At 45.8% G+C, this 12,120-nt stretch overlaps 1 protein-coding gene across 1 annotated transcript; it reads left to right on the plus strand.

The window, feature by feature from the left end:
* Window positions 1-3,466: 3,466 nt before the first annotated feature.
* rps16 (ribosomal protein S16) lies at window positions 3,467-5,300 on the plus strand. Its single transcript, XM_076153648.1, has 6 exons — window positions 3,467-3,531; window positions 3,621-3,672; window positions 4,361-4,462; window positions 4,609-4,705; window positions 4,837-4,884; window positions 5,114-5,300. The coding sequence occupies exons 2-6, from the start codon at window positions 3,625-3,627 to the stop codon at window positions 5,257-5,259; spliced, it is 441 nt and encodes a 146-aa protein (XP_076009763.1). The 5' UTR covers window positions 3,467-3,531; window positions 3,621-3,624; the 3' UTR covers window positions 5,260-5,300.
* Window positions 5,301-12,120: the final 6,820 nt, after the last annotated feature.

The raw sequence follows: 12,120 nt of genomic DNA on the forward strand, positions 1-12,120 counted from the left end.
AACTCATTTAAGTTGCAGCATTCTGTCTGATTTTATAAGGCAACAAAGCACAGAGCAGATTTGCTTTCCCGGAAACGCTGGAACAGCATGCAACATCGAATGCATAAATCGTCCAGTTGCGTCCAATTAAATGAGACGTGAGCCAGAATATCCTGATTTGTGTCTGAAAAAGTGAGCTTGTTTGTACATTTGTGTGTTTCACAGAAGGCCGGAGATCTAGTTGAGGATCCTTGTACAGGGATATAAAAGGTAAGACCTGTTTTTGTGAATCATATTTCTTCTTCTTCGCTCCTAAGGGAAGTCGCTTATCTGCCTCATGAGCACCGACAGAGTTTTCCCCACGTTGCCATGGCGACCAGGCTTCTGTGTACCTCACAAAACCTTTTGCCCCCTCGCTGCCTCTCCCTGTCTGCCGGGTTGAGCAGATCTTCTGTTCTGCTCGGGGAAACTTCAATTACCGGCAACACTTTTTCAACCACCACCAGGCCTATTATGGTCAAATGAGACGACGCGGCCGGCTGGGAACGTTGTCTCCTCCTCTGTAAATCTGAGCGGCGTCTCATGGCTCAGGGTGCTGTGACAAGTCAAGGTCACGGGGTCGCGCCTCCAGGTGATGTGTTTCCATAAGGCCCTGTGGAAGGAAATGCACATATATGGTGTGGGCTTTATTTATTGCCTGGCTCTTTTACTGGACGTCTGCAATCTCTGCATGTCTTCCTACGCAGAGACTCTGTTGAAAGACTCTCGTTATGATATTTAGGCTGAATGAGTTATGCTGCGATCGTCTCTGGGTTCCCTTGAAAATCCCAGAAGAAGGAATCGGAGAGCATTTAGCCTCAAATGGTGGAGAAGCCTGGACTTTGTAAGATGTGGTTGACAGTTAGGAACACAAAAGGATTGAATGTTTAACAGAGCAGGAAATCAGGGACGATTCAGCAGCCTTAACGTGTTTCCTAGGCAGACGGCGACTGGGGGCCCCTGGTGACCCATAACACAAACATGGGTTTATCTGAAAGCTTATCGTCCAGCCCAGGCTCCCCCGCACAGTGCTTCCCTCTGCCTGCCTGCGGACGGACGGACGCTGGCACCGGCGCCCGCCGAGTAACATCCCCTCGCCGGCCGTTATCACTTGTTGCGCATGAACCGTGGCTTCGTCCCAGAAAAGGGGGGCAACGAACAGAGAGAGACAGACAGAACACTCTGGGCTCTGTGCTGGGTCCTTCATGTAATGACCCTTGAACAGAGCAGCTCCATCAGTCACTACAAGAGCCTTATGGGAAAAGGTCCAAACTGGCCGCATGTCTTCATTCATTTCAGCGCGGGTTTCTTCCATTTACTTTTGCTGTTGTTTGATAGTTAATAATTATGTCTTTATGACAGAGGAAACAATATTTCACATCTATAAAAAGCTCCAACAGGTAGGAAACAAAACAGAAGTAGTTCAAGGCAAAACTAAAGTACACACGCGCTTATTTTTACTGCCGGAAACCATTTTGGAGCTGGATCAGGCGTGGCAGGAATACATATCTGAGATTTCCTCGAAAATATTCAGTAATCAAGAATGAAACACCTGTTAACACTCAAAGGCTTGGCTTCAAATCATAGCTGACACAAAAATCACATATGGAAAATAATAAACCACAGGTGATGACAGTGTGTGTTAAAACACAAAGTACAGCAAAGTTTCATTCCGGTGTGGAATGACAGAAGGGAGATGCGACACATTTTTGATTCCAACTTAACATAAATTCCCTGAAAATCACTTTAAATCTATACTCTGACATGTTTGTGGTTGTTCACTGGACGCCACTCCAACTCAAACGTGGGTGTCCGGGCAGCACAGAGCTCTGGAAGGAGCAAAAACCATTACGTGTGCAAAGCGGCTCATCAGGCGCAGGGCGAGCGAGCCAGCAAGTGTTCTGTCAGACAATAAAAGAAGCCAGGTGCCTGTTGGCCCGTGCCTCCACACTGTAAACACCACTCTGCCCGCTGTAAATGTCAGGCATAGGTAGGCACTGCACACTGCACACATGACTCATGCCACTGTATACAGATTCCCAAGATGCTATCTGTCTTCAGGAAAGGCCTCAGCGCTTCCCTCCTTTAAGGGTAAGACGGTGCCTGGACGGGGACACTTTGCTCTCGTCTCCAGAGGGACAAGATTGCTTAACAAGTGTTCCACTCCATGTTCTAATCCAACATCTCAATCAGTTGCCACCATAAGAAAGCAGAGCAAATTTAGATTGGTCTGATCACAGACGGTCTCTTGCGCAGGGATACAGTTGGACATTTGCCGTCAAAATACTCCCCCACTTCCTTTTTCCCATATCGGGTCCCATTCCCACAACCCGACCCTCCGGTCCTAAGTCCCAAGCTGCCCTAAACCATGTGATCCCTGTGGTCGGAACCACCACAAGGCTGAAAACTTGCTGCACTGAGCTTCTGTGATTTTGTGAAGAACACCTGGCTTGAATGCTGGGAAAATCAATGGCCTGCGCTGATGTTTGCCAGGCGGCTTTTCAAAGTCTATTTGGTCATCTGGCCGCACTGCCAAATCTTGCCTCCAGCGGAGGTGGCAATGACGTCACATTTAAGGATGGGTTATTGGTCTTGTGAACACTAGAGGAAGCTGTTGTTCAGGGAGAAGATCATGGGTGGGCTGCTTTGCAGGAACAAGCATTTATGGCGGGCGGCGGTGACAAACTCAACAGCTTATTCTTCTGCTTTTGTTGTTATGTTTGCCCTCGTGTTGCTATGATGGGACGATTGGGATGGGACTATGCCAAATATTTCTGGATTGTCACCATATCACCTTATTCTGTTCAGGTTAAGTGGTAAATCCCAGCTGGAAAAATAGAAATCAGCTTCAAACTGTGATTTTTGTTTTAAGGTTTTGATTTTTGAACTGACTTTTGAATAAAAAGTACTTTAAAATGTCAAAAACTATAAATAGACATGATGGGAACGGTATCCACATCCACCTAATTCTTCATCTTCCTCTACGGCAATAATATGGCGTCTGCGAACATCTATCAGTGCGGTACCGCCATCTGCTGGACGGAAGGGAGAATGCCTATGACATTAAATAAAAAGAAAAATCTAATTTCATTTTCATTTAATGTCAGATTATCTAAAAGGTACCATTGGAGCGTGTGAACAATTAATAGTAATAATAATAATAACTATTATTATTATCATTATTATTATAGTAGTGAATAGGTAGTGTTATTAGTAGTAGAATACATACATTTGCATTGCCATTGTGTTAGCTGTTTTATAGCAATCAAATTGCTATGTTATGCTCTAAATGTTCTTCATTGAAAAGATTAAGGTCGTCCCTCTTCTCGAGAATAAAACAAGGGGAACTCATCTTATTAACTAAAACAGCATGACTGTAAAATGGAGGTGAACCGAAAGCAACTGTCGTAAAGATTTACCGGAAAGCACGTTTGTAATGTCGCGCACCAGCCCCTGATCTTCGCCGTGGTGCAACCCGTCGGCCTCTCCGTACGGCACCCAAAGCTGAAGACGGTATGTTTCCCAGCACGGTCCAAGAAAATGGCCAAACTATACGTATTATTTGCGTTATAAGATACCTATTGTGTGTGTTTGTGTTCCAGAAACATGCCGGCTAAAGGTCCCCTGCAATCGGTCCAGGTTTTTGGACGTAAAGTAAGTAAATATGAAGAATTTATTCCACATGTGGTGTGTGGCTAACTGCGTTGCTAGCATACACCAGCAAATGGAGTGACTCAATGACGTATCTTTACGAGTTATGGCTCTGAGAAATGAAACCTTGGTGTTCAGGTATACACCATACACGTTGTAAACATTTTAGACGCATTTTAGACGTGTCGATGAAGCCGGTACGCTCTCGATGTGCACAACGTTACGTTACTGAAACTTGCTAACTTTAGCCACCGGGTTGGTCATATTAGCCTACTAGCTTTTGGGCCGATTGTCCCACTCTTCATTTCCCAGAGCGTTTACACAGTGTTCCTCATACAGAACGGCACATTATCTGCGGATAACTGGATTGGCTAAGGCGGTAGCGTCGAATCTAACTGTATATGTGTAGATACGCGCTAGTTGTTGCTGGCTAAGTTGAGATGGGAGGCCGTGATATCATCTTCAAGCTCTGTCACATAATACAGCTAACATGGAGTGTCACAATGGATGTTTTAATTTAAATCTAATACTCCAAATGCTTAAGAAATCGTGTAAAAGATGACAATTATTACAAGTAAAATGTCTCCTGTGTGGTGGACAACACAGACTAAAGGGAAATGATGCAAAGAAAGCACTCAAATGTAAGAAGTAGATTGGTTGCCAGTTGCTGATTATACTGTTCTCTTTTTAGAAAACCGCTACTGCAGTTGCCCACTGCAAGAGGGGGAATGGCCTGATCAAGGTGAATGGCAGACCCCTGGAGATGGTGGAGCCTGCCACTCTGCAGTACAAGGTCAGTCTGTGAAGTATATTAGACTTGATTCAAAGCTCTACATCTCTATTAAAGGCTGTTTCTCTCCTGATGATACTAGTGTTGTATGTTGATGTACATAATTCTCAAATGTAATGTGAATTTTCACTGTAAATGCTTTTGTTTAGCTGCTGGAGCCAGTGCTGCTGCTGGGCAAGGAGCGCTTTGCTGGAGTGGACATCAGAGTCAGGGTGAAGGGTGGTGGACACGTAGCTCAGATCTACGGTAAGCACCCACCTCATGAGGGAGGAAGATGAGAAATCCCTTTGACTGCGTCTGATCTGTATTCACCTGTCAGCAGTGTGTGATTCAGCTGTCATGAGTGTTTGATTTCACGTGGCATGTTTATCTTGCAGCTATCCGTCAGTCCATCTCCAAAGCCCTGGTTGCCTACTACCAGAAGTGTAAGTGTTGAAAAATTGCCTTAGTTTAGATGAATTTCCTTGTGTTCCAAATAGGTGAAATCTTTGTGGCTGCCGGTAGTATTTTTGTAAAATACTGAAGCATTGTTTACAAAGTGTCCACTATTGTTTAACTGTGGATCTAATATGATGCACTAAAGCCTTGTTGTGATCAATTTCTAGCCACACAGCTGTGAGTTCTGTTATCTAAACTGTTCTTGTGTCTGTCCAGATGTTGATGAGGCCTCCAAGAAGGAGATCAAGGACATCCTGATCCAGTACGACAGGACCCTGCTGGTTGCCGATCCTCGTCGCTGCGAGTCCAAGAAGTTCGGTGGACCTGGAGCCCGTGCCCGCTACCAGAAGTCTTACCGTTAAGCGCTCTGTACATTTTCATAATAAATTGGAGGATCAAAGAACTGTTTCTCGTTGTCCTCTTTTTCAAAATGTTAACCATTGCCTCATTTGTTGCGGGGTTGCTGTTGCTTTAGTACAGTATGGTGTTATTTGGTCTCTAAAGTCATCCTGACACTCGGCACAGTGTGGCGGGTGCCTACATGTTTTGCTCTTGAGGTATGAGATGAGCTCAGTTTGTTGGTCGCCTAACTAATTGACAGAATCGTCGATTGCCCAACTGGTTCCAGATTTTCAAATACCTATAAATTCACTATGTATGAAGGGTTAATGCTCAGACATTGTGATATGTATACATACACAAAAAGACCAAAACTACAAAATTGGCTTCATTGGTGTAGTATAGTGAGCCCAAATAAACCAGATCATTGATGATCCCTCCAGACTGTTGAAATGACCTCAGATAGCTCACCAAGAAAATGATACAGATCACACACATGACAAATTAAACGACAGGTTGATGGTAGTAATTGGGCCAAATTCTCAACTGAATTATTGTCAGGCTGACATTTGCCAGGCTGTATTCATGTTTTTAAATTATGGCTATTGAGTTTTAATTAAGGTTTTTGGACCACATGAAAAGTCATGGCTATTAATACACTTGCACTATACGTGTATAGTATAAGTGATGTTACCACCAGGGGGCGCCATAAGACACCTAAATGAATATTGCACATACAGTATGTCCTCACCGGCAGCCATTAGGAAACGTCTTCAACTGGCTTGCTGCCATTTCAGAAATGCTCATATCTATAAATCAAAGAATTCCTTTTTAATGGATGAATGTGCACGCCACAGTCTTGCTAAAACGTCTGGATAAGTAACTTGTGCAAACAGTAGAAGTTGCTGATTTTGCATGACATTGCGATCTAGACCCGTTTTCACTGTCCTCCCCTGCTGCTCTGTACTTCACTATACCTTAAAGAGCTGCTCATCCATCTCTATGCTGGACTATTTTATGGCTCCATAATGGACTAAATTTTGCTTTTGAAGGCTTTTCTACCCTGATAACGACACCATTCACACGCAAATTACCCACATTACATCTGCACTCTCAGGTTTATAGCTTTGCATCAGATTGCAGAATTCTCTCATTTTCTGCTGCCTGCCTGCTTGCTTGTTACTGTAATCTGCTTTCCCCTCCCTGCAATGATCCACATACATCAACAGTGCAGAAGTGATGAGGTGAGCTGAGGCCCAGATGTTAGTTGGCCTCTCTGTGGGCAGCGAGCAGCATCCGTTCCCGCTCGGCGAGCTCCCGGGGGGATCAGGCCTGTTTACAGCCCTCCAATAATCAACAAAGCAGGGGATCCAACCCCCCCGCTGCTACTGTTGTTTACTACTGTTTATTTTCTGCCCCTGCCCACTACATCACCTCCAAAAAAGGCCATAATAGCACATCGGCGACATTCAATGTCTGCAGAAATGGCCGTCTTTTCTGCAGAGACGGGGGACTGGAAGCAGACACTCAATTAATGTCGATTACTCAGCGAGCGCCAGGGAACAGACGAGGAAGCGAGCAAAGCGCTGTCTACAAAGTATTGATGTTTGCACAAAATTGCTTCTCATCTCTGTTTCCTTGCAATGATCACTTGCACATCCTGGCTCAAGTCAGGCAGCGATGGATCACATGAGGCAGTTTATAGAGTAACAGTAGGACATTGCCTGCATATCACCATGCAAAGTCATTTTTAACTTGTTAGCAGCAGAATCCGTAGCTGTGTTTGTTTGTTAGTGGGATTACTCCTCTTTAGCTCATTAAATTCTTATTGGTCTCATAGCTGCTGGGTCTTTCTGAGTTAAATTAATCCCAGGATGTGAAGCTTTACTGCAGTACGTGGTCAGATGTAATTCATAGCACCATGTGTAAGCTGTAAAAGGTTATGTGCAACATACTGGCGCCTGCATTGATCTGTTTTTCCTCCCCCTTTATTTTCTTTCCTTCTCTTAACCATCTGCTGCTTGTGTTCAATCATTACTGGTGCATTTACTGAGTTTGATTCAGAGAAGACAGTTTTAATTGTTTAGGCCCTTTTTGGTGTTTTAAATCACGTTGTATACTTTTTTTGACTGAGCACACACACACACACACACACACACACACACACACACTGGACCTAACACCTGCCTTTCCTCTGTTAACACCTCTGCCTCTCTGGGTCTCTAAATCACACAAACACTGAGGCGTTAGGCCAGGATGCATTTTGTCATCACTCGCGTTGCATCCTCACCTCTCCTCTCGACGCCTTTGTGGACCTGCTGCTTTTCATTAATCCACCAGAGCACAAACGCGCAGCCACAAACTGTGCTTCAGGCATAACCCAGAGCACATTCATGTTCTCCAACCAGAAAAACACAGAGAGAGGAATGTAGATTAACATATATTGACCGCAACCTCCTCCTCCCCGCGGCAGTTCTGGTCCTCCCTCAGCCTCATTGCCCTGGATGAGTAAACAACAACAATTGGCTGTAGAGTGTGTGTGTGTTATTGATTGGGGTTCAGGGCACAGTAGCAGCCCAGGCAGCGACAAATGTTGGCTTCACTGGAGAGGAAATGCAGTGTAGCCAAGCGACACGCCACTGTTTGGGCCTGAGAGCGATAATGAGGGGCTGTTGATTATCTGCTGGATCGTCCTTGGGGAGGAAGAAGAAAACAAAATGTCTGCTTGGAAACAATTCTGGAAAGCAGAATGAGTGGAATTCCAAACAACTCTGTTGCTTTGGAGACGATTTCACGATAACTGAGCAGTCAGAAGTGAGCATTGTCATAATAACATTGCGCCGAAAGGGTCAGAAGTATAGTTAAGAAAGTTTCTGAGAAGTGATTTGAAGTTTTCTTACATTAATTAGAAAAGTGTGGAGGCACAGATATGTGTGTGTGTGTGTGTGTGTGTGTGTGTGTGTGTGTGTGTGTGTGTGTGTGTGTGTGTGTGTGAAGCAGCTTTGATCACTTTCTCTTTGTTTTTTTGTTTCTCCTCTCAGACGGAGCAGATGTTTGGTTTAAGATGTAAGATCCTCCGTTGCCTCATACTGCCTCATATAGAGTCTGCTTTTGGTCTGCAAGTTGCTGCATTTCACACAATGTTTTATGTAACAGCACTATCATCTAAATAGATTTAAACTGTATATATATTTCTTTGGAATGCTTTTGTAGGCGTTGAAAAGCAAGGACATCATCGCACAACAGCCACCTGAGCACTGGCAGTAAACATTTACGCATTTAGAGGCCTGACCTGAAACCCGATGACAACTTTAGAGTCCAGTCTCGTCTGTTTACTTCACAATCCCACACACCACTTAGTCTCACCCCCGCCCCCTCTCTCTTAAAGCACCCTTACATTAAAGAGAGAGCGAGAGAGAGAATGAGAGAGAGAGAGAGAGGGAGAGAATATTGAGCTGATGATGGATTCATCTCATCTGTTTGGCTCGGCACAAAGAGGCCTCGCTCTCCTCTCTGCCTGTTTTTGGTCTGAATCAGCCAGAAATGGCTCCCTCTTTCTGACCCGCTGTGTTAGTCACACTCTCTTCGGCCAGCATTGACTCATTCCCAACACATTTAACCCAGACTTGAACTAAAGCGGGAATTAGTCCCAGCGCGCTCACACCGCACAAACCTTTGTCTCCCATTAAAATCTCCCTCCTCTTCATATGTTCTATGTCTCTCTTTAACACTCCTCTTCCTCCATCTTTATTCCGGCTGCACTGGACGCAGAGCCTGTTTGGGGAGGTGAGTCGGGTCATGGAGGGGCTTTCCCCCCCCGAGACTGGGCCTGTTACACCCGAGCCAAATCAGAGGGGTCAGAGGCCACCACACACACCTTCCAACCTTTACCCTTCAACTCCGGCTGCGGCACTCAAACCTGCAGAGGATCTGTGGCGATCCTCTCCTGCGGGGTCACGCCTGCCCCGGCCAGGATCTATTTTAGAGAAAACACACAGAGATTAAAGTTCATACGGGAGCGCCCGGCCTCCTGTGCAGCGGGGTGACAGATTATTAAAGTTCATGCGGCTCTTTAGGTGGGACTTTGATGTATAGAGGTTATCTGTCATTAATACCGTGTTTGTTGTTGTTGCTTTTGATGTCATGATTAAAGGAGCACATCCATACTGATCAAACTCCCTCCCTGCCCTGTTTGAGTCAGTCTGGCTCCATTATCTTTACGACAAAATCGCAATATGTTTTGTGATGATAGATGGCTTTTATTATCTCAGCTTTTAAGGCAATTTATATTTTATATCCCCTCTATTTTACTTTGTTTATTCATGGGCTTTTGCTGCAAACCAAACTTCCCCTCATGGGAGAATAAAAAGAAGTGAACTGAAAATGAATTGTAATTGGTAAATATTGTGAAATGTTGGAATAGTAGAAACTTTAGTGTAACTTTTTGCTCACATGCAGCACATATATATAAAACCTGTAATTGTAATCGTGTAATTGTGTAAACCAGATATCCGCAGAGCTGCTCTTGGACTAAATTCCTATTAGGGAATAAATCTGATTTGTATCTGATATCTGCCGTCAGAATTTCTTCGCTGTTGGGACTTGCACGTCGTAAAATGCGACACTCTACTATTTTGCCCACATATGAGTGTCGTAAAACAGCGGAAATAGAGGACAAAGGCTCTATGAAGCAACACAGAAATAGATTAAGTCAGTGGTGGACCTTTAATAACAATTGGGAAAGTAACATTATTTGGCTCACTGCAGTGATTTTTTTTACCCGTCTTGAAACCTAAGACCCTTCTTTCCCCATGTGGGATGTTTCAGGTCTGTGTGCATCATCTTTTACACCTTAACAAACTGTGTAGGTGCCGATAAAACACATAATCTCGTCTCGGCAAGTTGGCAAAGTCCTGCGAACCTGTTGCTTGCCTTTGTCTTTGTGAAGGCACACGAGGTACTTCGCTGTCAGGAAGTGCTGTGAAGAATGTTACTGGGGACGGTGTGTGAATTGATTACTAACTGACTAACTGTTGCCAAAGTGCTCTCGGTGTGCCATCGCGCCCACGAACTCTCGCTCTGAGTGTGTGTGGGTGTGTGTGGGTGTGTGTGCGTTTGGGCCCACGGTGCCCCCCTGTACGCGGAGGCAGGGGGACACGGCTAATTAAACGTGCCGAGGAGCTGTTGAAAGGGGTTGGACGCTGCCAGCACGAGAGGACTTGACACCCATGTGTTCTTGTTTCGCTGGGGCAGTGCTTCGATTAGGGTAAAGATAGAGAGGGAGAGAGGGGGAGAGAGAGAGGGAGAGAGAGGGCAAGCGTGACGGAAGCGTGAGGCCCAGGTTACAGCACCCTGCCTGGCTGCCAGAGCCCCATCACAAGGCGAGGAATTGAGGGGCGGGTAATGGGAGAGGGTGGTGTTAACATTAACTGCAATTCCAGACTTTCTACTCCCCTTCTCTCTCTCTCCCTCTCTCTCTCACCCTCTCTCTCTCCCGGCTCTGAGGTTCATGTCTGCAGCTCCCTGGCCAGCACAACAGCGCTTTAGCTCCATCCACACACACACACATACACACACTCGCATTCCAAAAGAAAGGGATGGGAGCGTGACAATCGGGAAACAACGGCTGTTAGTTACAGAAAATGCATTACGGCGTGGGCCCGGGCAGCAGAGGAAGTGGTGGGATTACGCCGGGGCTCGGACGGGCGGAGCGCAGGGCCGCTTTTTTCCCCCCACTGGCGCAGTAAACTGTCCAGATTTACAAGGCCCCTGGGGACGCGGATACCCCATCCTCGTCTCCGTCAAAACCTCGACAGCCCCTGATTTAAAAATAATCCTAAATCAGCGCCATGACAGTTGTCAGCAGGGCACAAGGAGGTCATGAGTCAGGCGCAGATGGCAAAGGCGCACGCTGGATTACAGATATGCCTTATTTGTGTTATATACTGTATGTAAAGGTCCTGTCTGTATTGGCAGAATAGCGCCTCCTATTGAAAACAGATAACCTCGCAACTGCAGCAATAGTTTAATTTCCACTCATACCCTTGGAACCAGTTTGTGTGTGTTCAGCCTCAGGTTTTCTAACTACGTTGTATCCTTGATGAAGTCGTTACCTTTGACCCTATAGTTTCCCCCATTCCTTCCCATAATGTCTGCGTTCAGGGCCTCCTTATCTGGGCCATAATCCCATCACCGTTAAGAGACTGCGGCTCTCTGAGGTTTTGTTGCAGCTCCCAGTCTACCACTTTCTCTCTCCCGTTCCACATTATCACCTAACACATTTCTCTCTTGTAGCTGTAAATAATAGTGCTGTGCCACCTTTCTCCTCTCCTTTTCACTCCCGTTCAAGCTGCCGCTCTGTTGATGTATGTCCTCTACTGTGGCAGCGGCATCATCGCTGCCGGATGCTTCCCCTCTGTGATTGCCAGCGGGCCTCGGAAGACCCCCTTCGACAGAAACAGGAAGCAGTTCATGGCAACAGGTCGCGACCTCTCTCGTTCGGCTCCATGAGTCAAGCGAAGCCCACCCCGACGAAAACAGCAGAGGAAAGTTCCGGTCCCATCAACTAGGTGTGGAAGGATATTTCAGAGAGGGGAGTATGAGCCCCCCCCCCACCTCTCTCTCTTTGTGCTCATCTGTACGTGTGTGTGTGTGTCTGTGAGTCAGAGGTAGACATCTGTCGAGCAGTAGCCGTGTAACATTATTACACAGGTTCACCTAAACGCAACTGCAGCTGCGTGTGAAACGAGACGACGTCACTGAAGCTTCGAGCTGAAACTGAAGGACGCGTGGTGTGTTTGCTGACGTACTTCTGTAGGATTTTGTTTAAGCTTCATTTGTATCTAACTAAACATACAGCCTCATGTAGTGGAGCTATTACAGGC

The sequence above is a fragment of the Genypterus blacodes genome, unplaced genomic scaffold, assembly GCF_046128005.1.
Source record: "Genypterus blacodes isolate CSIRO-AG114 ecotype Tasmania unplaced genomic scaffold, CSIRO-AGI_Gbla_v1 ptg000007l_1, whole genome shotgun sequence".
Taxonomy (NCBI): domain Eukaryota; kingdom Metazoa; phylum Chordata; class Actinopteri; order Ophidiiformes; family Ophidiidae; genus Genypterus; species Genypterus blacodes.

Bases quoted from the DNA above. Each gene is read 5' to 3' on its own strand.
- rps16 (XM_076153648.1), top strand. From the start codon at position 3,625: ATGCCGGCTAAAGGTCCCCTGCAATCGGTCCAGGTTTTTGGACGTAAA. The intron at 4,463-4,608 runs GTCAGTCTGTGA...GCTTTTGTTTAG, and splicing joins CTGCCACTCTGCAGTACAAG to CTGCTGGAGCCAGTGCTGCT. The intron at 4,706-4,836 runs GTAAGCACCCAC...TTTATCTTGCAG, and splicing joins ACACGTAGCTCAGATCTACG to CTATCCGTCAGTCCATCTCC.